This window comes from Macaca fascicularis, chromosome 10, assembly GCF_037993035.2.
Source record: "Macaca fascicularis isolate 582-1 chromosome 10, T2T-MFA8v1.1".
Taxonomy (NCBI): domain Eukaryota; kingdom Metazoa; phylum Chordata; class Mammalia; order Primates; family Cercopithecidae; genus Macaca; species Macaca fascicularis.
The window spans coordinates 22,772,071-22,797,505 of NC_088384.1; the positions used below are offsets into that span (position 1 = coordinate 22,772,071).

General features: G+C 47.0%; 1 protein-coding gene, 1 long non-coding RNA gene and 1 pseudogene across 6 annotated transcripts in view; 1 reads left to right on the top strand and 2 right to left on the bottom strand.

The window, feature by feature from the left end:
* Positions 1-18,924, bottom strand: part of ZNRF3 (zinc and ring finger 3) — a 175,816-nt gene extending 156,892 nt beyond the window's left edge. For 2 of the 4 annotated variants that reach the window (XM_045363877.2, XM_045363875.2), the window contains exon 1: positions 18,450-18,924. In XM_045363877.2, the coding sequence (XP_045219812.1) occupies positions 18,450-18,749 (300 nt within the window). In that variant the 5' untranslated portion in view covers positions 18,750-18,924. Of the gene's footprint in view, positions 1-17,482; positions 17,874-18,449 lie in introns of those variants that run through there. The other 2 variants (XM_074004099.1, XM_045363876.3) reach the window with 1 other exon arrangement.
* A 4,759-nt stretch (positions 18,925-23,683) lies between these two features.
* On the top strand, positions 23,684-24,440 carry LOC102121850 (small ribosomal subunit protein uS12-like; annotated as a pseudogene).
* LOC123567212 (uncharacterized) overlaps positions 24,271-25,435 on the bottom strand; it is a 49,545-nt gene continuing 48,380 nt past the window's right edge. For both annotated transcript variants that reach the window (XR_012418886.1, XR_010578392.2), the window contains one exon: positions 24,271-24,404. This is a non-coding gene — a long non-coding RNA (uncharacterized lncRNA). The remainder of the gene's footprint in view (positions 24,405-25,435) is intronic.

The window sequence follows — 25,435 nt, forward strand, 5'->3', positions numbered from 1 at the left end:
CGACAGAGCAAGACTCCATCTCAAAAAATAATAATAATAATAATAATTTTAAAAATACAAACATTGGCCGGGCGCGGTGGCTCAAGCCTGTAATCCCAGCACTTTGGGAGGCCGAGACGGGCGGATCACGAGGTCAGGAGATCGAGACCATCCTGGCTAACACAGTGAAACCCCGTCTCTACTAAAAAATACAAAAAAATAGCCGGGTGAGGTGGCGGGCGCCTGTAGTCCCAGCTACTTGGGAGGCTGAGGCAGGAGAATGGCGCAAACCCGGGAGGCGGAGCTTGCAGTGAGCTGAGATCCGGCCACAGCACTCCAGCCTGGGAGACAGCGCGAGACTCCCTCTCAAAAAAAAAAAAAAAAAAAAAAAAAAAATACAAACATTAGCTGGACATGGTGGCGCACACCTGTAATCCCAGCTACTCAGGAAGCTGAGGCAGGAGAATTGCTTGAGCCCTGGAGGCAGAAGTTGCAGTGAGCCAAGATCGAGCCACTGCACTCCAGCCTGGGTAACAGACCGAGACTCCAAGTTCAAAAAAAAAAAAAAAAAGCTAACTTAAAAGTTGGTGATTAGGAATACCCACAAAATAGTGGTGCCATTTCTGCACCATAAAAGGCCTATCCACTAGCTTGGGCAACATGGCAAAACCCTATCTCTACTAAAAATACAAAAAATTAGCCAGGTATGGTGTTGTGCACATGTAATCCCAGCTACTCAGGAGGCTGAGGCAGGAGGCAGGAGAATCGCTTGAACTCAGGAGGCAGAGGTTGCAGTGAGCCGAGATCGTGCCACTACACACTCTAGCCTGGGTGACAGAGTGAGACTCTGTCTCAAAAAAAAAAAAAACAAAAACAAAAAAAAACGCCCATCCATTTATTACATGCCCCCAAAATTTGAGGACTCCGTGCTCCAGTCAGCTGATCTCCAAAGAGCCAGCACAAAGCAGAAAAGCAGCCAAACCAGTCCACATACTAAACTACTTACACACCCTCTTCATGTCTCTGTTCCCTAACTTTACACACAATTCTAACAAACATGGTTCCCTGGTTTCCTAGGACTACAGAAATAAGCAGCAGCAAATCAGAATTGCTGAGGGAGAAGCATTAGAGAAGGGGGAACAACTTAGGTGCCACATCAGCCAACAGGGAGATGGAAGAGTGCCTTCTGGGCATTGGCCTTGTGCACTGCACAACTCTAGGAGGTGCCGTTCAGATCTGTGCTCATCCTAGATTCACATTATGACCGATTTGCAGCAAATAGAAGTCAGGTATCTTAAGGAAGGTACAGCTTTTCCTAATTCAAACAAAGAGGCTCTTTAAGTTGAACTGGGGAATGTTTTCTATATTAATTTTTTTTTTTTTTTTTTTTTTAGAAACAGGTCTCTCTCTGTTACCCAGGCTGGAATGCAGTGGTACGACCACAGCTCACTGCAGCCTCAACCTTCAGGGCTCAAGTGATCCTATTACCTCAGCCTCCCAAGTAGCTAAGAATACAGATGTGCACCACCACACCTGGCTAATTTTTTTTTAAAAATTTTTTTGTAGGAACAGTCTCCCTATGTTGTCCAAGCTGGTCTTAAATTCCTGGCCTCAAGCAATCATCCCACCTCAGCCTCCCACAGCTGGAATTATAGGTGTAAGCCACCACACCCAGCTGAAAAATGTTAAAAAGATTGAGACACCAACCCTGCCCGGAAGGAGGTTACAATCTAATGGAGAGTTGGCTCCAAGTCAGTAAGCGAAGATTAAATCGGTGGTTCGCCTCCCTCTTCTGAAATAGTAAGTTTCTTTTCAAAGGGGTGGGGTTTTTACCTTTTTTGTGTGATGAGGCTTGAGGACAAGCCCTCCACAACACCAGACTGCCTAAGCTGTTGAACCTGGACAGGTGGCAGCCTCCGGAAGCTCAGGTCATCTTCTGTAAAGAGGCACTAGAACAGCAGATGCCACCTGCAAGTCACATCCCACTCTGCCATTCTGGGCTCCCATCTGGCTTACCAGACCCAATCAATTCCCTTCCAGACATTTTACTGCACACCACCAAGTACCATAGAATTAATCATGCAAGGCACCATTTGCAAAGAGGTAACAGCATTCCAGCATGAGATGCCAGGGACGTTTCCTTCCTCTCATCCCAGTTCTGTCTGCCGAAGCTCGTGAGCAGGGCATCCTAACATCCCACTTATGTGTGACCGCACCTTCGACTGTGGTCTTTGCTTATATACAATAGGGAGGAGCAAGGAAACCCCTTTCTGGTATAGGGGAAAGTGAGGAATGTAGATAAGGAGCTGGGGGAGGAGGAATCCCCCATTTATCCTTCCTATTTTTCTTTCCCTTCTCCCTCCCCCAATCAGTCATCACTAGGTTAGTTATCAGAGGGCAAGGGAGGTTGGCAAGAGTTGAGAGAAGAGGGTCTGTAACAGGAAGAGACAGAAGATCCCTGTTTACCCTCCAACAAGTAGGGAAGAAATTCACACATGAAAGGCCCATCATATAACTTCCACACCTTTGCAACAGGACAATTAAAACAGCCTTGCAAAAGTAAATTAACTATCGCTTGAGCCCAGGAGTTCGAGACTAGCCTGGGCAACATACTGAGACTTCATTTCTAGAAAACATAAACAAAATTAGCTGGGCATGGTGGCACAAGCCTGTGGTCCCAGCTACTCGGGAGGCTGAGGTGGGAGGATCGTTTGAGCCTAGGAAGTCAAGGCTAAAGTGAGCCAAGATCATACCACTGCACTTTAGCCTTGGCGACAGAATGAGACTCTGTCTAAAAAAAAAAAAAAAAAAAAGACAGAAAGAAGAAAAGAAAGAAAATTAACTCATGCTATCTGAGCACATAGTAAGAATTATAGTTTTCTACAGCATCTTCTTGCAGGGAACATATAGGGAATAATTTTACTTGGAATATTCAAAACTATTCTGCCCCCATCCCATTGCTGTTTCAGAGCTTTCCCCTTCCAAAAACAAGGTTGGTATGGCAACCAATGCCCCAGTCACCGTGGTCCCTAACCACATCCGCCGGGGCTTGGCATGCTGAGACGTGTGCCAACTCTGTTGTCTGTAGGGCACTCCTGGCCACAGTACACAGCAAGCTATAATCAAGTAAGAAACCACCCCATTCGTATAGAACTCAGCTCAACATAAATATTCATTAAATGTGAAAACCTATGGTGATGCAATGTTGAGACTGCAAATTTAAACACAAGAGTCAGGAAATGCAAAAATTACCACTGCCACTGGAACTTGAAATCACCTACCCGGCACATTTAATACCACAAGTGCGTTTATATGTGTCCTAGAGATTTAAACCTAATAACACCAAAACTTCAAAACTACATATTATCTCTTCATTTAATTCCTAGGATGAGGGTGACATTTATTGATGGGCATTAGAGCTTTTCTGGAGTGAACATGCCATGAAAAGGCAGCCTGAAACCCCTTTGGCACAAGTGGAATACAACATATCATAGATTCTGGAATATTTCTGAAGGTCCCGATGCCCATATAATCACCACTGTCCCACAAAAACAGCAACGGTAACCAAAAAAAAAAAAAAAAAAAAAAAAAAACCCTCAACATGCCAACTTACACAGAACTAAGCAATACTTCAATAATTTCCCAAATGCTTACAGTCAGCCCCATAAAGACTAGAAAATCAAATGTTTGCTAAATTGAAATCTAAAATTCTCTCACATGTAGCCTGTTAGACTCTTTAGAAATACTACTACAGTCCTTTTAAATTCTGCTTCCCACACAGCACTTAAACACAGGATCAAGGCCCATGCCAGAGCTTCCAAAGGGAAAAAAATGTGGGGGGAAGCAATATGGTACAAATATAAGTAAAGACTCATATACAGTTGTTTCTGATGGGTCATTCTGAAGCTACATAGAACTTCTACTATTCCTCCAAAAGTCCCAGTGTTTTCAGTGACACCAAACTATTATATTTTACATATTTAAATAAAACACATCCCCAGAAGTCTACAGTCAGGCTGTGACATTCTCTTCTCTAGCATGTTCTGAACAATGTTCCCAGGGCAGGCACAAGCCAGGCTGGAAGGAGCCAGAAGGTGTCACCTCCTCATACTATCTCCTTTCTCCAGACCTCCAGGAAGCACAGGCAAGGTGAAATTATTTTGAGAGTCTGGACTATCCCAACTATTTGGAATAATCAGGACATACCATGTGTGAAAGCTGCTTGCAAATAGTTGCAACAATCATAGAAAATTCTCCCTCAAAAAAACAAGTCTTGGCTGGGCACAGTGGCTCACGCCTGTAATCCCAGCACTTTGGGAGGCCGAGGTGGGTGGATCACCCGAGATTAGGAGTTCAAGCGCAGCCTGGGCAACATAGCAAAACCCCCTCTCTACCAAAAATACAAAAAATTAGCCAGGTGTGGTGGTGTGTGCCTATGTTCCCAGCCTCAGGAGGTTGAGGTGGGAGGATGCTTTGAGACTAGGAGGCGGAGGTTGCAGTGAGCTGAGATTATGCCACTGCACTCCAACCTGGGTGAGAGTGAGACCCCATCTAAAAAAAGAGAAAAAAGCCAAGTCTTTTTTTCTGCAGGCCACATTAACACCCCTTTCACATTCCTCTCACTATGCTATCCCAAAGTAGTGTGATCAGGAGAATTCCGGTTCGGTAAATAATTTACATGTTTTACATCCAAGGCAATAGGGAGATGGAGTGCTCTGGTTCAAAGGAACACACTGGTGGAATCCAGGAAAAAGCTTCATGGGAAGGATTGAAAGTTTGGCTGCAGATGGCAGGAGTTGGGACAGGAAAAAGACAGTGGAAAGCAAAGAGAGGAGTCAAAAATATGGAGGTGAAGACATGTATTGCAGCAGGCAATCCAAAAGGAAAGGCACAGGCCAAGTGCGGTGGCTCACGCTGGTAATCCCAGCACTTTGGGAGCTGAGGCAGGTGGATCACTTGAGCTCAGGAGTTCAAGACCAGCCTGGGAAATGTGGTGAAACCCTGTCTCTACTAAAAATACAAAAATTAGCAGGGCATGGTGGCACGTTTCTGTGGTCCCAGCTGCTGAGGAGGCTGAGGCAGGAGGATTGCTTAAGCCCGGGAGGCGGAGTTTGCAGTGAACCAAGATTGTGCCACTGTACTCCAGCCTGAATGACAGAGTGAGATTCTGTCTCCCCTACACCCTCAAAAAAGAAAGAAAAGCACAGAGAGAGGAAAGCCCAGGACCCATTCAGGAACAAGGACAGCAACACACAGGCCCACATCCCAGAGGCAACAATGAGAGACTGGGGCAGCTAGGTCACCTCTTCACTCAGCTCAGTAGTAATCAACAGGACACCACAAAAGATTTTGATCAAGAGACTGATGTGACCAAAGATTACTTTAGAAGGATGAATCTGAAGGGAAGGGAAGAACTGATGGGAAGAAAGAGAATGTGAGAGCCGACTGCAGTGGCACATGCCTGCATAGTCCCAGCTACTCGGGAGGCTGAGACAGAAGGATCACTTGAGCCTAAGAGTTCAAGTCCAGTCTGGGCAACATAGTGAAACCTGGTCTCTTTTAAAAATAAATAAAGAAAAAGAAAAACCAAAAGATAGAGAATGAGAGACAGGAAAACAGCTTGGGCAGCATCAGGCCTGAAAAAGGAAGTCAGCAAGGGGCAGAGCAAGCCAAGCATTGTCTTGAAGATACCACCATTTCCCTTCAACTCAGCCACAAGCTACCTTTATTTAAATTTTGAAATAGCTTTGCAAGTCAAGCTTGCAACATTCTTTACATGCCATTAGCTATCTGCTCACCACCTACTCCAAGACTGAGGCACATTCTGAAAAGATGCCAAGTCTCCAGTCACCCAGCGATATTCCAGAAATCCCATAAAGGTGCTAAACACGCAATGTCAAATGCATTTAAGGAAAAGTATACAAATTAGGTACAAAGAAAAGCATTCTCAGGCTGGGCACAGTGGCTCCCGCTCACGCCTGTAATCCCAACACTTTGGGAGGCTGAGGCGGACAGATCACTTGAGGTCAGGAGTTTGAGACCAGCCTGGCCAACATGGCGAAACCCTGTCTCTACTAAAAATATAGGGGCCAGGTGTAGTGGCTCACACCTGTAATCCCAGCACTTTGGGAGGCCAAGGTGGGCGGATCACGAGGTCAAGAGATCGAGACCATCCTGGCCAACATGGTGAACCCCTGTCTCTACTAAAAATACACAAATTAGACAGGCGTGGTGGCATGCACCCGTAGTCCCAGCTACTCAGGAGGCTGAGGCAGGAGAATTGCTTGAACCCGTGAGGCGGAGGTTGCAGTGAGCCGAGATCGCACCACTGCACTCCAACCTGGGGGACAGAGCAAGACTCCATCTCAAAAAAATAAAAATAAAAATAAAAATTAGCCGGGAGTGATGGTGGGCGCCTGTAATCCCAACTACTCGGGAGGCTGAGGCAGGAGAATCGCTTGAACCCAGGATGGGGAGGCTGCAGTGAGCCGAGATCGCACCACTGCACTCCAGCCTGGCCGACAGAGCAAGACTCCGTCTCAGACCACCATAACGGCAGACAGCCTTCTGAGGCGGAATCCAGAAAAGGTGCTCCCAAATGAGAGGATGAACCAAGATACTATAAGTGAAAGTACACCAGGAACCCTAAAGCTACAGGCACATGGAAGATTTTCTGGAATTCAACCATTGCAGCAGAATGCCGTTCTAGAAAGAACCCCAAGTTCTGAGTTCTAATCCCAGCTCTTAAGACCAAAAGCTAGAAGCCCTTGCCCCAGTTCCCTCACTGCAAAAGGAGAGCTGAGTCATAGCATTTTCAAGGTGCCCTTCAGCGCAAACAGTTAAGTCTCAGAATTAAGAGAAACCATAGAGCCAAAAAGAGAGAAAGAGCAAAGATCTTTATGAAGGCACAGGCCAATGGCTCCAGACTTCAGCCTTCCACACCTATACCAAAGCAAAAAATGCCCTCTGGTCACATCAAGGGTAGCTGGGCCTTATTCAGTAGCATAACTTGAGACTCATGGGGTCCACTGATGGACATCTCACACTCAGGTTGGTTGGGGAAGGAGAGAAAAGAGACTCGCCAAGCACAAGTTAAAAGTTTTCAACTCTGGAACTTCCAGAGACAGAATGGATGGCCAACCCCAATGCCTACAGGGCCAGGCATCTGTAAATGGAACTGTCAGTGAGGGAAGTAAGCTGGGCAATGCAATAGGGACTTGTGCCTGTGCCCCTGCTGAAGGGGGCAGCTGCCACTCCACTTATGGCAGGCTATTGCCTCATGGGACTATGGACCCCCTGATGCCAGATCTCTTAATTTTTTTTGAGAAGAGCCCATTTTTATGTACACTTTCTACATTTTTAACAGAGATCGAACAAAACACCTGGAAGCTGTTTTCAGCCTATATGCTTGCTGCTTAGATGCACCCCCGAGAGTCTGGTGCTTGGGCTCAACCTGCATCTCTGCCCACCACCAACTGACAGTGTCACTCTGAATTCGAGGACAGATTCATTCAGCCTTTCTGAATCCAGCCGGTTGAGAAGCAGAAAGCCTGCTCAACGGGAAAGAGGAAGGGCAGAAACCAGCATCTGAAGCAGCACCCTCCTGGGCAACAATCTGCTGCCACAGGGTGTGACGACAGCACAGTGGTCCCCACCGTGAGGCCTCCGAGCATGGCCATCTGCCTGGACAGACGCCGTGTTCCTGCCCAGAACACAAGGGCAACCTGCTGCTTCTGAATCATGCTCTGATACACCTACAAGGGAGGCACCCAGATGCCATGCCAGGTACCTTCCCTTCAGTGCAGACATTAGTCATAATTCAGATCCTCATGGCAGACAAAAAAAAAAGTCAGTATTTTACTATTTACTAAATGATAGGGAATATATAGACTTTCACTTTTATGACATTTTATTTTTTTAAGAAACATACAGTGGGTCACAGTGGCTCACACCTGTAGTCTCAAGCACTTTGGGAGGCCAAGGTGGGTGGTTCACTTGAGCCCAAGAGTTTGAGATGAACCTGGGCAACATGGCAAAACCCCATCTCTACGAAAAAAAAAAAATTAGCCAGGCATGGTGGTGCATGCCTGTAGTCTCAGTTACTTGGGAGGCTGAGGCGGAAGGATCACTTGAGCCTGAGATTTCAAGCTGCAGTGAGCCAAGAAAGATTGCACCATTGCACTCCAGCCTGGGCAACAGGGCAAAACATACTATCTGTTGCGAGTAGGGCTATCGTGTGGAAACATACATGGTGACCTGGTAGGGGAGTATAAACTAGACCACTCCTGTAGAGCAATCTAAAAATACGTAGCAAAAGCCTCAAAATTTTTTATACCACTTAATTCAGTGAACCTAATTCTAGAAATCCTATGAAAATAACCAAAGCAGGACAGGCATGGTGGCTCACGCCTATAATCCCAGCACTTTGGGAGGTCAAGGCGGGTGAATTGCTTGAGCTCACAAGTTCAAGACCAGCCTGGGCAACATGGAGAAACCCCATCTCTACAAAAAATACAAACATTAGTTGGGTGTGGTGATGTGCACCTGTATTCCCAGCTACCCGGGAGACTGAGGTGGGAGGATGGCTTAAGCCCGGGAGGCAGAGGTTGCAGTGAGCCAAGATCACGCCACTGCACTCCAGCCTGGGCGATAGAGCCAGACCTTGTCTCAAAAAAAGAAAGAAATTAAGAAAATAACCAAGGCTGGCACGGTAGCTCACACAGCCTCAAACTCTCGAATAAATCAGAGAAATAACATCTGAAAAGCACAAATTATATCACGGGTGCATAAAATCTGTGTTTCTTCTCTATACAGTATCTACAGTAAACATTCAATAAATGTCTGCTGACAAGATAGCATACTAAAATTAACTCAAGTAGAAAATCAAGGGCCCGGCGCGGTGGCTCAAGCCTGTAATCCCAGCACTTTGGGAGGCCGAGATGGGTGGATCACAAGGTCAGGAGATCGAGACCATCCTGGCTAACCCGGTGAAACCCCGTCTCTACTAAAAAATACAAAAAACTAGCCGGGCGAGGTGGCGGGTGCCTGTAGTCCCAGCTACTCGGGAGGCTGAGGCAGGAGAATGGCGTAAACCCGGGAGGCGGAGCTTGCAGAGAGCTGAGATCCAGCCACTGCACTCCAGCCTGGGCGACAGAGCAAGACTCCATCTCAAAAAAAAAAAAAAAAGAAAATCAAGTTGTAATCAAATTCTTACAGTGCTGGATGGGACCTTACACACACCTAATTGAGTACTACCCCACTCTTTTATTTTTTAAATGCAGGCACTCCTGCACCAGGAGGCCAGAAGTCCCCATTCTAACATATGTTTTCCCATCAAAATTCTAGGATCAAACTTTGTTTTCACAGAATCAAACTCTATACTGAGTTTCTAAACAACTATATTACACTGGCTGCTGGGGAGAGGAGGAAATTAATATCAAATCTTACAACACATCTTAAGGGCAATAAAAATAAAATGCTCTCCTTTGAACCACAACGGGCCAGCTGACCTTATTCTTTTGACACTATCAAGAGTAAACAGAGCCACTGAATGTCAGATTTTAAAACATCTCATTCAAGCTACAAATAGAACAAAGAACCTCTACTCTTTGCCTCCTTCCTATTCTGTTAGAAAGGTATAAAGGCACCTCTCTTCAAAGAGGTTATCAGCTTTAACCTCAAAGGTAGGTAAAAATGAGTTGGAAAAGGCCAGAATGCTCATACGGTGACAGACAATGGGCTGCTCAGGTCTAAACTTAGCACCAGGGCCAGATTCCCTCCCCTAGGTGTTCTTCAGTATCCTATAGGCTGTTTCCTACCAGATAGGACATGCCCCACTGTACTGTAAGGCAACCGTTCGTGTGCTGTCTGGCCACCTACACTCAGCTGCCTGCAGGCAGGGACCAAGTCCTACTCATGTGTTCACTGCCTTGCCCCACAAAGGATCTGATGGACAGTGGGGCATCACTGAATGTTTGCTAACTGAGGAATGTAGCACTCACAGTAAGTTTTAACAACCAAGAGGATTAAATGAGCCTGCGCAAAGTAAGAAAGGTCACAAACAGGGGACAACCTCTTTGGAGAAAGACCTGCAGACTCCCAAATTGCTATAAAAGTCAGCCACAGGAAGGAGGTATGTCTCACACCAGAAATCCCTTTAAATGCCAGAAAACTACAGTCGTTCCAGCTTGCCCGATAGCTGAAAACAGAAGTGCCATCGAGTGATAGTTGTATATGTCAAGTCACTGGTCCCTCTTTCTGAACTTGGCAGATGGGCTCTTTATGGAAAAAAGTTAGAATGAGACTTTTATGATTTAAAAAAAAGAAGAGGAAAAGAAAGGAAGGAAATACATCTTTGTGAGGATAGGGCATCTTCTCAGTTGAAGTTACAGACTTAGTTCTTGGTCAATCATTTTGGGTTTAAACTCAACTCTAAATTCCACATCAGTTCCCATAACCTCATCATAAGAAAGTGTGAAGTGAAGCAGTCTTGTGAAAACAGAAATGGCTTAGAATCAGACAGACCAGATTTGAACCTCAGCTGCACTAACGACTTGCTCAGTGACTTTGACAAGTGACTTTACCTCTCTGCGCTTGGCTTCCTCATCTGAAAACCTGGCACGTGCCATCTACTTTGTCTGTTAAATGTGAGCAAAGCACTGTGTTCTGGCAGGGAGGAAGACTGAGAGACTCTAAATCTAAATTAATTAGAAAAGAAAAGCAACCACTTAAACCCAATATACAATTTAAGAATGCCTGGCTTTCCTCAATTATACATCTGATCATAAAGCATGCCCTGCATCTGTTGTTCCCTGCCACACTCAGCCAGGTTACAGCCGGGGATAACAGAAGGGCTCCAAGCCTGGGAGTCAGGGGACCCAAATATTAATCCTGGGTCATCTCTACCTTATCATGTGGCCTTCAGCAAAGCATTTCTCTGGATTTCAGTCTCCTTTCTAACATATTAAAGGACTGAATCTGGTTCTTTTGATTATGAAGATTTACTTAAATGTCATTTTTGTCACAAATTAGAAATGCAAATTCTCCAGACTTGGGAAAATACCATCAAGAAGCAAAGTTTTGACCAGATATAGTGGCTTTCACCTGTAATCCCAGAGCACTGGGAGGCCAAGGCAGGAGGATCACTGGAGGCCAGGAGTGCAAGACCAGCCTAGGCAATATAACGAGACACTATACCTACAAAAAATAAAAAATTAGCCGGGTATGGTGGCATACACCTGTAATCCTAGCTACTGGGGAAGCTGAGGCCTGAGGACTGCCTGAGCCCAGGAGTCCAAGAGTACAGCGAACTATGGTCTTACCACTGTGCTCCAGCCTGGCCAACACGATGAGACCCTGTCAAAAAAGAAAAAAAGAAAAAGAGAGAGAGAGAAAGAAAGCAAGCAGCAAAGTTTTTAGCATGGCATATAGGTTAATTATGATTAGGTTAATGGTGATACTGAATGCCAATCCCTTATTGTTACTCCCAGGGACACTGGAAATTCAAGACTCTTTCCTTCCATAACCTATCCACTTTAAGGCTTTGTCAATACTCAGTTTCATCAGGAAAAGAACACCTTCAAACTTTTCTTATGCCAGGTACCCTTGGAATATAAACACCCCACACAGTTTTGTTGTTGTTGTTTTGTTTTTTTGAGACAGAGTCTCGCTCTGTTGCCCAGGCTGGAGTGCAATGGCACGATCTCGGCTCACTGCAACCTCCATCTCCCGGGTTCATGCCATTCTCCTGCCTCAGTCTCCCCAGTAGCTGGGACTACAGGCCCCTGCCACCACGCCCGGCTAATTTTTTATATTTTTAGTAGAGACAGGGTTTCACTGCATTAGCCAGGATGGTCTCAATCTCCTGACCTTGTGATCCGCCCACCTCAGCCTCCCAAAGTGCTGGGATTACAGGTGTGAGCCACCGCAACCAGCCAGATCACTTTCATACAACCCGGTATTATAATACCAGTGGGTCTATGGGAACCAGAGAGAGAGCCATCCTTTCCATCCAAGCAAGTTTCTGGAAACAACAACCAAAAAGGAAGGATAATCCCAGAATTTATTAACCAAGCCAAAGCAAGTTGTTTTCATCAATTAAAGCATAAATAATCCATAAAACCCACTGCCTGCCTGATGTCCACTCTCCATCATTCATTCAATAAATACTGAGTGCCTCATACATAGCAGGCAGTGGGAACCCCGTGGGGAGATTCAGAAATGAGCAAAAACAGACCCCATGGGGTACAGGTCCACAAGGGAAGGTGTGAGAAGCTGCTCTTCAGGCATTTCAACAGCGACAGGTGCTCTGTTTCATTTTTCAATGAACTACGAAAAGGAACTATACTCTGCTTTCCCACATCCTGCATTCAGAGTGTCGCGTTCTTGCATTTTGCCATATAAATGCAGAAAAGTCTTTGAGTGACTATATTTTCACTTCTCCCAAGGATGATGCACAATGCACAGGAGGGAAGTTAATTCATTATAGACAATGGATGCCTTAGGGCCTAAGCACTCAGTTCGGTGGAGAGACCCGTTTGGGAAGAAATATCATTTATCCATGCATGTGTCTGTCTCCATGAGAGACTGAACTCCAGAAGATAACAGTAATACAGTGTCTGGTACAGAATAGGGCTGTGATAGATGTCTACGAAATAAATATGTTCAATGGAGGCACCCAGACCTGTAGACTTCTTCCCTACAACTCTTGTCAGCCTGAACCCCACTCAAAGTCTTGGTAATGGACTATTCGATGCTCTACTACATTAGAGCTTTCCTTTTTCCTCGTGGGGGTGGAGGGGGCACATCATAGAACCCTGGAAGAGGCAAAGTTGTAACTGCCCATAGACAAGAATATGCATACACTTGCAGGAGTTCATGGGCTATCTCTAAAAGTCTGTGACCCTCAGGTTAAGAACTGCTATATTATATGTTGTTAAAAATTAGACTTGAATTTATGTCAAAATCCTAACCAGTCAAATTCTATTCATTCGGCAAAAACAAGAATAAGCAGGCCAGGCAGACCTGGGTTTCAATCCAGGTTTGTCATTTGCTAGCCATGTGAAGTTACAGAAGTCAACTTGCTTCTCTCAGCCTCGGTTTTTCTCCTCTGTAAAATGGGTTAACAATAGTGGCTAATTGCACCTTAGTGTCAGGATGAGATGAACCAAAACATGACATGCTTGGCAGTGCTCTGTATAAATAAGAGGAAACCATCACTGCCTTCCCTTCAGTCTACAGCTCTACACTGAACTCCCATCTTCATTCCTATTCAGAATTGTACTAGTAACTCCCACGAGATCTCAGGGAACAAAACAGAAAATAAGAGGCTCTAAGAATTTTTTCTTTTTTTGAGACAGAGTCTCACTCTGTCGTCCAGCCTGGAGTGCAGTAGCGCAATCTCCGCTCACTGCAAGCTCCGCCTCCCGGGTTCACGCCATTCTCCTGCCTCAGCCTCCCGAGTAGCTGGGACTACAGGCGCCTGCCACCACACCCGGGTAATTTTTTTTTTTTTTTTTTTTTTTTTTTGTATTTTTAGTAGAGACGGGGTTTCACCGTGTTAGCCAGGGTGGTCTCCATCTCCTGACCTTGTGATCCGCCTGCCTCGGCCTCCCAAAGTGCTGGGATTACAGGCGTGAGCCACCACGCCCGGCCGGCAAGAGGCTCTAAGAATTTATAACGACAAAAAATACAGCCCCAATTTTTCCCCCTGAATCAAATGCTTGGTTTTAACCTTTGAAGGCCCATCTGAGAAGACAGTGGGCAATCTCTTTCTGTGTAAATCCAGGTCAGCTGTCAGCACACAATTGTTCTACTAGACCAAGTCAATTTTTAGAGGCAGGCCTGTTAAGTTAACTTAAAATGGAGATGAAAAGAAAGTGTTTGATCAAATGCTAAACTGCAGAAGCACACTGACAGGGAAACAAAGCAGAGGAATTAGTTTCCTAAAATTACTCTCTGTGATACCTTTACCTAACATCGGATATTTAAGGACCTTGATCAGCCCTTTTAACCCACCACCCAGCTCTCTTCCCACCCCTAATAGCTAAAGGAACTGACTTAGTTCTTAAATGTCCTCAGCTTCTCTCTGTTTTCAAGTCCATTCAACATTTAACCTAGGATCCAGAAAGGCTGAATTTAAAGTTACACAGAACCTATCATTCAGATTCCTTCTACAAATGAATTTCTCAAGCTTTTCTAAATATTTGACTTCAAGCAAAAAAAAAAAAAAAAAAAAAAGCATTTCCACTTTAAAACAATCTTTCATCTCTAGCAATGCAAATTTTCTTTGTTTAACCAATCCACATACCACTAGCCAGTGTTTAATCAGGCCTTTATTTAACATCACCAACCATGTGAGTTGCACAGCCAAGTCTGAAAGTTTCAGATAATGATCTCATTAACAGAACAAATTGGTTCAAAGATGAAATATATATCAATATGTCTAAGAACCCTTTAAAGTCCCACACTTCAGAACTATAGGAGAAGTGTAATTAATTTCTCCAGCATTCAAACTGTATGCCTGACACTCTTACAAGCAAACGGGTTTTAACACTGCATAAATAAATAAGATAATAAAAGTAACTAATAGCATTTCATACCCACAAATTGTTTTCGCCACAACTTTCACAGATGGAGACCAAAAAAAAAAATTCTTCACTCAGATTACACTGGTGACCTTGGGATAGTTATTTAAGCTAAAATGCAAAGGAGAAGAACCAAGATTCCTGATGACGAATCCTAAGGTTTGAATTACTACCTCTCTCCCTCTTGCACTCTCTCTCTCTCTCTCTCTCTCTCTCTGACACTGACAAACAAACTGACACAATTCTTAACTAGGCTTCCCCTACCCTAACCCATGGAAATGACTGAACAGGTACTCTAGTTAGAATTATCTAGGCAAACCAGACTGTGATATGGTATCTACTATACAAATATATACACACACACACACACACACACACACACACTCTCACACTTTTCATTGGCATATAATAAGGAGGGGGGTTAAAAATCAGTAATACAAACCAATTTCTTATCTTAGAATTCTTTTTTTTTTTTTTTTTTTGAGACGGAGTCTTGCTCTGTCGCCCGGGCTGGAGTGCAGTGGCCGGATCTCAGCTCACTGCAAGCTCCGCCCCCCGGGTTTACGCCATTCTCCTGCCTCAGCCTCCCGAGTAGCTGGGACTACAGGCGCCCGCCGCCTCACCCGGCTAGTTTTTTGTATTTTTTAGTAGAGACGGGGTTTCACCGTGTTCGCCAGGATGGTCTCGATCTCCTGACCTAGTGATCCGCCCGTCTCGGCCTCCCAAAGTGCTGGGATTACAGGCTTGAGCCACCGTGCCCGGCTTATCTTAGAATTCTTAAAGGTGACAGACTCCTAAACAGGTTTTTTCTCCCCTAAACCATGAGTAATACTGCTACAGAACCCTGGTGGAAATAACAAAAGCAATGCTATAATGCTACTATTTAGCTTTAGTTATAGGAAAATGAACTCTGCTCTGAGACGATAAAACGCTAATCAGCAAATCACACTGTTTTTTGTTTGTTTGTTTTTGAGAGACAGTCTTGCTCCGTTGTCCAGGCTGGAGTACAGTGGTGTAATCATGGCTCACTGCAACCTCAGCCTCCCAGGCTCAAGCAATCCTCCCACCTCAGCCTCCCAAGTAGCTGGGACTACAGGTGCATGCCACCACACTGGGCTGTGTGTGTGTGTGTGTGTGTGTGTGTGTGTGTGTAGAGACCAGGTCTAACTGTGTTGCCCAGGCTGGTCTCGAACTCCTAGGCTCAAGCAATCCTCCTGCCTCAGCCTCCCAAAATGCTGGGACTACAGGCATCAGCCACCATGCCCGGCTACTGTTTTCTTTTAAGATAGTAAATAAAAGGAAGTTTTGAAAAGTTCAATGAGATTGTGTCACCAGGGCACAATGAAAGCCTCAAAGAAAGACAAGAAATTACAATGAGCAAGAGTTAAGATTCAAACTATTCTTGAAGACTGTGGACAAAATGTTTGGGAATCTTCAGCACAGCATCTCTAAAGCCTATAAAGGTTTTTCAAGATAGTCAACAAAAGGAGGTATTTTTAAAGAGTAAATAAAAGGAGGTTTTGAAAAGGTCAGGTTACTTAGAAAACATGATTAATCCAAAGCTGGACACCAATTTATTCCTTCTGCTTTCTCATTTCTCACCAAAAGAAAACGTTATATTCCCTCTCAGCGGCCCTAAAACATCAGCCTTCCTTACAAAAAAGTTTTTCAGGGCTGCCAGACAAGGTCCATACCAGTTCCTTCAATCAAACAGTATTTGCAGAACTCATAAAAGCACGCTAGCCTTTGTACACACACATCCCTGAAAGCCACACTGCACTCTGTCCGCAGAAACACGGAGGTTCAACAAGTCAGCCACCACAATAAAGTTACTAAAGATACGAGGTGCACCATGAAATGACTATTCAGACAGCTCAGATAAACTCACCAACATTACTGCAGCTATAAGGGAATTAAGGACACCTATTAGTGATTGCTTAACAGGTAAACTTATTAAATACCATTTAAGTCACTTTTCTTTACTTAGCAACTATTGACTTTTTTTTTTTTTTTTTTTTGGCTAGGCTAATGGACTACAAAAGAGTTAGATAAGCACTTCAAAAAGTTTCAGAAGAGAATAGATTCCTTCTGCTAAATTCACATATTATCTCTCTACTCATTATCTCTCTACTCATTTGTAATAAAATAGTTACAAATGGTGTTTAAACTGCTAATTTTGTATTAAATGGTGAACCCAAGATTATCTCCAAAGCATAACACTCCTCATAATGGATAGCTCGCTCACCAAACTACTGTTGAGAAAGAGTGACACTTTAAAACACTGCAGATAGAAACTGCAAACTTCAAAAGTCTCCTTCAAAAAGTCAAGTGCCACGCTAAAGCGTCTTTTTTTTTTTTTTTAATAAGGTTGTAAATCAAACATTTCAAAAACCATCAGGGCACAATGAAAGCCTCAAAGAAAGACAAGAAATTGCAAGGAGCAAGACTTAAATGTTTAGGAATCTTCAGCAAAGCATCATCTCTAAAACTTCTGAAGATCATAATTACAACATTTTTTTAAGTCCAAAAGCATTAACATAGTCAAAGGGCTCAATGAAGGAGTTTCCTCTTCTATTTACCCCACAGAAGTTTTCAGATGGGGATAAGAGCCCGGTAAGGCAATGCTGCTGATTAATCGCTTGGGCCTGGGTGCCTCCTCCAGCTTTGTAAGGGCACATCTCTACGGAGTCAGGCTGCACAGCTCTCTCTGTCCTATGGAGGCAGGGCTTTGAGTCTGCACCCAAGGAGGGAAAAGGACACCTCGGAACAGACTGTCTACGCTGTGGGCTGCTATGCAGTCATTCCATGCAGTCCCCTTCTTTTCATTCATAACTCATCCAAGAGTAAAGCACAGAAGGCTCACAAAGCTTAGGCCCTGCAGACATCCGATCACCCCAAAAGTTCAAAGACAAGCCAACCTTTACAAATCGCCCCCATCCGGGGCGCGCATATTAACTGCCGTAAGTGCGCTGGCAGTTAACAAGTTGATAAAACCATGGCCAAGGAAGCGGGAAGACATCCACCCAGCTAACCGTCCGCAGAAGTTTCAGTTGAGAGTCCTTCCTCCGAAGAGTAGGCACAGCTTAAAGCTCTCCCTAGCCAGCTTCCTTCGGAATGCAGATCTCTTTCACTTGGTCCAAGGTGGAGGCCCTGTCAGTGAGAGACCCCATCTCCCCATTTGCAGGCCCTTCGCATTAGTCTTTGGCCGAGGGACGGGCAGGCAGTATCCCTCCTACCCTCTGTAATGTGAGGCACGCAGAGAGGGCTGCCTTCCGTTGCCACTCCAGGGAACCCCCATCCCCACTCCTCGACCAGCTCCGCCTCCTCCCCTGCCTGCTGCTGCTTGTCCAGAGCCCCACAGAAGGGTCAGCGGCGCCCAGGTGAGGCGGGCGGCAGGTTCCGGGGAAGAACCCAATGTTGTGCAGCCCTTCAGACAAACCTAGCCGCACCCAAAAAGAACATGCATGGATGGAAAGCAAAGCCTGCAACCTGAAACGAGCCACCCCATCCCTCATCACTTGTCTTTCCAAAGTTGACATTCAACACGTAGTTCCCGGGACTTCCACCTGAGGCAGACCTAAATACCCAACCGGCCAAGGGGGCCGCCCCAGCGTGGGTGCCGGGCCCAGGATCCCCCTCCCGCCCCGGGGCTCACAGGAGCTCTAGCCCCCACGTGCGCTCGACCCCCGCGGCTGCGCCCCAGAGGCCGCGTCCCGCCCGCCTGCCCGCCCGCCCGCCCGCAAGAGAGGGATGCCGCCGGCCTCTCGGCCACCCCTCCCGCCCGCCCGCCCGCCAGTCAGGCAGCCCGCGGCGGGGTCGGCGGGCGCAGCCCCCGGAGCCATCTTGTGGCGGCGGCGGCGCGGGGCCCGGGCGGCGGGCAGCTACCTGCACGATCTCGCCCTCGGCGCTGAGCGTGGCCCCGGCCCGCGAGAAGCGGCCCGTGAGGCCGGTGGTGTAGGTGGTGTAGTCGCCGCTTGGGCTCGACTCGAACAGCACCACCTCCACGAACGCCGTCTCCTTGGCCCGCGCCGCGCCGGGCCCCGCGGCCGCCAGCAGCAGCCCGAGCAGCAGCGGCAGCGGCGGCGGCGGCGGCAGGCGGCTGCACCGGAGGCCGCGGGGGCGGCGGCGGAGGCGGCGGCGGCAGCGGCCCGGGGCCCCTGGGCGCCCGCCCGAGCGCGGCCTCATGGTCCTGCGGCGGGAGGGCGCGGAGGGCGGGCGCGGCCGGGCATAGTCGCGGGCCGGCTGAGGACCGAACGCGGGCGGACGCCTCACAGCCCCATCGCGGCGGCGGCGGCGGCGGCTTTGTGGGTCGCAGGCTCAGCTCGGCTCCCCCGGCCGTCGCGCCGCGGCCCTTTCATCTGCTCCACGTGAGGGGTTATCCCCGCCCCGGCAGCGTCGTGACCCGCTCTCCCCTCCCTCCCCGCCCTCGGCCTCCGCCACCGCCGCCGCCGTGGGGAGTGAGAAGGCGGGGCAGGCGCGCCTGAGGCGAGAGGCGGGGCCCGAAGGCCGAGAACGCCCCGCCCCTCCCCGCCCCTCCCCGCCCCGACTTCTATCTGTGCTCCGCCCTTTTATTCTCGCTCCGCCCCATCATCCCAGCTCCGCCCCCCGCCGGCGGTCTGCGCTCCGCCTCGTCGTCCTCGCTCCGCCCCCGCCCGCCGTCTTGCTCCACCCCATTATTCTCGCTCCGCCCCCCGCCGGTCGTCTCTACTCCGCCCCTTCGGCCTCGCTCCGCCCCTTCGGCCGCGCTCCGCCCCCGGTGCGCTCCGCCCCCCACGGCAGACATTACTCCTCGCGGTTGCTAGAGTTCGGCGGGAACTGGGACCGCAACCTGCTCCGGGCGATGCGCGTCCTCTCTGGAGGCGCCACGCGTCCTGGTCGGGTGCAGGAGTTAGGGCCATTTGGTCTTGAAAGGCCTCGTCCTTCCTGATTCCCCTGCCCCAATTCACAGTTCCCAGGAAGCTTGATCGCCCGCTCTGGGTTCTCCATTCCCACCCCCACCTCCAGGATCGAACGGGGAAGGCCGGGATGGTCGGGGCAGTTTGCAGCTTGGGTAGTGTCCAGTTCTTGCACAGGTGTCGCCTAGACAGCTTCTCTCTCTGAAGTCTGTACTGAAGGAGTTGGGGAAGACCTTGAGGACCTTCTGATGGAGTTCATCTTTCTGCAGCCCCAGAGACTGTAATTCAGACACCGTCCCCAAAAGAAGTCTGAAAACTTTGAGTCTCGCCACGTGCAGGCCAGAGGAGTCCAACACCATCATCACCGTCTATGCACAGACTGCTGGCTGCCAAACTAACATATCTAAGGCACGTGCTCAAGGGCTCAGAGGTTCCCACTCACCCAGAAAATAAACTTTTAATTCCCTGCCCCTTTTTGGAACATGCCTTTTCCTTCCTCATCTAGTCCTCTGAGAATTGAACCCCTCCTTCAAAAGCCAGATCCAATTCCCACTTCCTCCGTGGAGTCTTCCTTCCCTGGCCAGAATAGCTTTGTTCAGATATTTGCAAATATTTGGTTAGGATGAATCTGCTTCTACTTGCTACCACACCCAAAATGTTAAAAAGACAAAAAGAAAGAAAGAAAACTCATTGAGAATTTTCTTGAGTAAACAACTTACCAAGGTTACATTTTAAAGCTGAAAAAAAAATCTAATGTGTAACAGAAAACACACTTGAGAAAAATCCACAGATCTGTATTACCACATTTGGACCACCCAGAGCTTCCGCTCAGCAGGGAGGCACCTGGGAAAGCAGCACTCTGGAGGGAGGTGGCTTTTTAGTTTCTCCAAAACCGAGCCTAACCACTGCTGACTGCAACTGGGCACCATCGGTCCTGACAATGACCCCCACAAGGTCTTTTTATTTTTTCATTTAGATACAGGGTCTCCCTCTGTCGCACAGGCTGGCATGCAGTGGTCTGATCACAGCTCACTGTGCCCAAGTATCGAACTCCTGTACCCAAGTATCCTCCCAGCTCAACCTCCTGAGTAGCTGGGACTACAGGTGCCACACCCAGCCTCCATCCAGGTCTTAATTAAGGGGGAGGGCAAATCTCTATAGCTCATGGATGACATTTTGCAATATTTAAAATTCAAAGACACCCACCACCAACTGATAAATGGATAACCAAATGTGTTCTATCCATGCAATGAGATATTATCTATCAAGAAATGAAATACTGGCCGGGCACAGTGGCTCACGTCTGTAATCCCAGCACTTTGGGAAGCCAAGGCAGGCTGATCACCTGAGGTCAGGAGTTCGAGACCAGCCTGGCCAACATGGTGAAACCCTGTCTCTACTAAAAATACAAAAATTAGCCGGGTATGGTGGCAGGCACCTTAATGCGAGCTACTTGGGAGGCAGAGGCAGAGGCAGAATCATTTGAACCTGGGAGGCGGAGTTTGCAGTGAGCTGAGATCCAAACCTGGGGGACAAGAACGAGACTTCTTTCAAAAAAAAAAAAAAAAAAAGAAATGAAACATTTGGCTGGGCACGGTGGCTCACACCTGTAATCCCAGCACTTTGGGAGGCCAAGGCTGGTGGATCACCTGAGATCAGGATTTTGAGACCAGCCTGGCCAACATGGCAAAAACCCGTCTCTACTAAAATTACAAAAATTAGCTGGGCATGGTGGCATGTGCCTGTAATCCCAGCTACTCAGGAGTCTGAGGCAAGAGAATCCCTTGAACCCGCAAGGCAGAGGTTGCAGTGAGCCAAGATCACACCACTGCACTATAGCCTGGGCGACAGAGTGAGACTCTATCTCAAAAAAAAGAAAAAGAAAAAGAAAAAGAGGCCGGGCGCGGTGGCTCAAGCCTGTAATCCCAGCACTTTGGGAGGCCGAGACGGGCGGATCACGAGGTCAGGAGATCGAGACCATCCTGGCTAACACGGTGAAACCCCGTCTCTATTAAGAAATACAAAAAACTAGCCGGGCGAGGTGGCGGGCGCCTGTAGTCCCAGCTACTCGGGAGGCTGAGGCAGGAGAATGGCGTAAACCCGGGAGGCGGAGCTTGCAGTGAGCTGAGATCCGGCCACTGCACTCCAGCCTGGGTGACAGAGCGAGACTCCGTCTCAAAAAAAAAAAGAAAATGAAATACATGCTACAACATGGATGAACCTTGAAAACATTATGCTAAGTGAAAGAAGCCAGACCCAAAAGCCCACATACTCTATGATTCCATTTATATGAAATGCCCAAAACAGGCAAATCTATAGAGACAGAAGGTAGATTAGTGGTTGCCAGGGGATGGGGGAAGGCAGGAATGGGTAGTGAGTGCTAATGGGTTTCTTTGGAGGGTGATGAAAATATTCTGGAATTAGATAATGGTGAAGGTTGCACAACTCTGTAAATATACTAAAAACAACTAAATCATACACTTTTAAAGGGTCATTGTTATGGCATATGAATTTTTTTTTCTTTTAGAAACAGGGTCTCACTGTCAGGAGAGTGCAGTGGCGCCATCACGGCTCACTGCAGCCTTCACCTCCTGGGCTCAAGTGATCTTTCAGCCTCAGCCTCATGAGTAGCTGGGACTACAGGTACCCACCACCACACCAAGCTAAATTTTTAATTTTTTATTTTTATTTGTAAAGACAGGATCTAGTTTTATTGCCCACATTGGACTCAAACTCCTGAGCTCAAGCAATTCTCCCGCCTGAGTCTCTCAAAGTGCTGGGATTAACAGGCATGAGCCACCACACCTGGCTGGTATGATTTATATCTCAAAATAGCTGTTAAAAAATATTTCCATCTGGGCATGGTGGCTCACGCCTGTAATCCCAGCACTTTGGGAAACTGAGGCAAGCAGATCACTCGGCCTCAGGAGTTCGAGACCAGCCTGGCCAACAGTGAAACCCTGTCTCTACTAAAAATACAAAAACTAGTCGGCTGTGGTGGTGCACGCCTGTAGTCTCAGCTACTTGGGAGGCCGAGGCAGAGGTTGCAGTGAGCCGAGATTGAGCCGCTGTACTCTAGCCTGGATGACAGAGCTAGACTCTGCCTCAAAAAAAAAAAAAAAAAAAAAAATTCTGTCTTTAGTGGTATTTTCATGCAAACACACACACACAGGATACAGCATAAGGATATCCTCTGCTCTTTGAAGTCTTAGCGCACATTTCACACCCTCAACAGGGACTACCCTGGCAATGCTATTTTAAACTGCATTGTGCCCCCTGTCATCCACTCCTATCCTCCCTTGGCCTGCCTTCCCCTACCCCTGTGGCATTTATCATCTTCTAACATACTAAATAATTTGCATATTTATTTTTGTCTGTCCTCCACACCCCACATGCACACATACCAGAGAACAAGCTCTCTAATGACAGAGATCTTTGTCTTGCTCAGTGACTTAGGCCGAGGCTGCCTGACCCAGAGTACGCACTCAATAAATATTTGTTGCATGAATTAATGACTAAATGAATGAGTGATAACCTCATCAATGTGTATTCCTCCCATTTTGCAAACATTTGGGGCAGCTTTTTAACAGCTGCATTGGAGCATTGGGCTTCATGGGACCAAAATAAATTCTGAGTGTGAAGAATGAACACCCTTTCCTCAAGAAATGCAATGCAAATCCACACAAGGGTCAGAAAACAAACCAGTTTTGATTTTTTAAAGTCTGCTTAAAGAAAGATATGAGGCCGGGCACAATGTCTCATGCCCATAATCCCAGCACTTTGGGAGACCAAGGAGGGTGGATCACTTGAGGCCAGGAGTTCGAGACCAGTTTGGCCAACATGGCGAAACTCCATCTCTACTAAAACTACAAAAAAGTTAGCCAGGCGTGGTGGCACATGCCTATAGTCCCAGCTGCTTGGGAGACTGAGACAGGAGAATTGCTTGAACCCAGGAGTCTGAAGTTACAGTGAGCCAAGATCGTGCCAGTGCACTCCAGCCTGGGCAACAGAGTGAGACTCTATCTCAAAAAAAAAGAAAGAAAGAGAGAAAAGGAAAGATATGAAAGCTGGGCACTGTGGCATGTGCCTATAATCCCTGCTACTCAGGAGACTGAGGTAGCAGGATCCCTCGAGCACAGGTGTTCAAATCCAGCCTGGGCAACATGGCAAGACCCCATCTCTCAAGAAGAAAAAGGAAAAAGGGAGGCCCGTGGCACCGACAGGATGGGCAAGTGTCGTGGACTTCGTACTGCTAGGAAGCTCCGTAGTCACCGATGAGACCAGAAGTGGCATGATAAACAGTACAAGAAAGCCCATTTAGGCCGGGCGCGGTGGCTCAAGCCTGTAATCCCAGCACTTCGGGAGGCCGAGACAGGCGGATCACGAGGTCAGGAGATCGAGACCATCCTGGCTAACACGGTGAAACCCCGTCTCTACTAAAAATACAAGAAAAATTAGCCGGGCGAGGTGGCGGGCGCCTGTAGTCCCAGCTACTCGGGAGGCTGAGGCAGGAGAATGGCGTGGACCCGGGGGGGCGGAGCTTGCAGTGAGCCGAGATCGCGCTACTGCACTCCAGACTGGGGCACAGAGCAAGACTCTGTCTCAAAAAAAAAAAAAAAAAGAAAGAAAGAAAGAAAGCCCATTTGGGCACAGCCCTGAAGGCCAACCCTTTTGGAGGTGCTTCTCATGCAAAAGGAATCATGCTGGAAAAAGTAGGAGTTGAAGCCACACAGACAAATTCTGCCATTAGGAAGTGTGTCAGGGTCCAGCTGATCAAGAACGGCAAGAAAATCACAGCCTTTGTACCCAACGACAGTTGCTTGAACTTTATTGAGGAAAATGATGAAGTTCTGGTTGCTGGATCTGGTCGCAAAGGTCATGCTGTTGGTGATATTCCTGGAGTCTGCTTTAAGGTTGTCAAAGTAGCCAATGTGTCTCTTTGGCCCTATATAAAGGAAAGAAGGAAAGACCAAGATCATAAATTTTAATGGTGAAAACACTGTAGTAATAAATTTTCATCTGCCAAAAAAAAAGAAAAAAAGAAAAGGAAAAAGGGCCTGGACAACATAAAGTGACCCCCATCTCTACAAAAAAAACAAAATAGCCAAGCATGGTGGTGGGCACCTGTGGTTCCAGCTACTTGTGAGGGTAAGGTAGGAGGATCTCTTGAACCCAGGAGGTGGAGGCTGCAGTGAGCTAAGATCGTGCCACTGCACTCCAGACTGTGCAACAGAGCAAGACTCTGTCTCAGAGAGAGAAAGAGAGACATAGGCTTAATAAGACGTAGTTCAGCAACACAGAGGTAGCATGATTCATCTTTTAGCAGTGTGAAGCTGTTCAGAAAGGAAATATTCACTGAGTAATGAAGTTTCACCAAAATCTGGCAGGCAGCAAGGGGAGATAGAAAATAACTTCAAATAAGAGATAAGAGCCATCAGCTAGGACAAGGAAGGGATCCACAAGCTGGATCAAGTGATAGAAGTGAAGCACATTCATTATCTTGTGTGGCACATCCCTAGCAGATCATCCTGGGTGTAATTTAACTTATTCCTTTTCTTGCTTATCAGACACAGCTCAGAAGAAAATAACTGAGAACAGGTGCATCAGCATTGGTTAAAGCTGCCAAACCTTTGGCAAATCTCACTGACTTAGGCCAAAAACTACACAAAGCTTCAGGAAGTGTTCTACCAGCAAAGTTCTATTTATATGACTAAATAGGGAGTTCAGGGATTTCAAATTCATAAACCTATGATTTAGTACCTAAAGAGACTGTATCTGTGCTAAATAAACACAGATGTATATGGTATTCTACAACAGAAGAGGGGTGTGTGAGTAGACAACAGATACATGAAGGTTTGCAAATATTACCTACATATGGAAGGAGACATCAGAAACTAATAAATGGTTGTCTTGGGAGAGGCATCTTGGTGACTGGGAGGCAAGGAATAAAGGGAAACTTCCTTTTTCCTGAAAAGT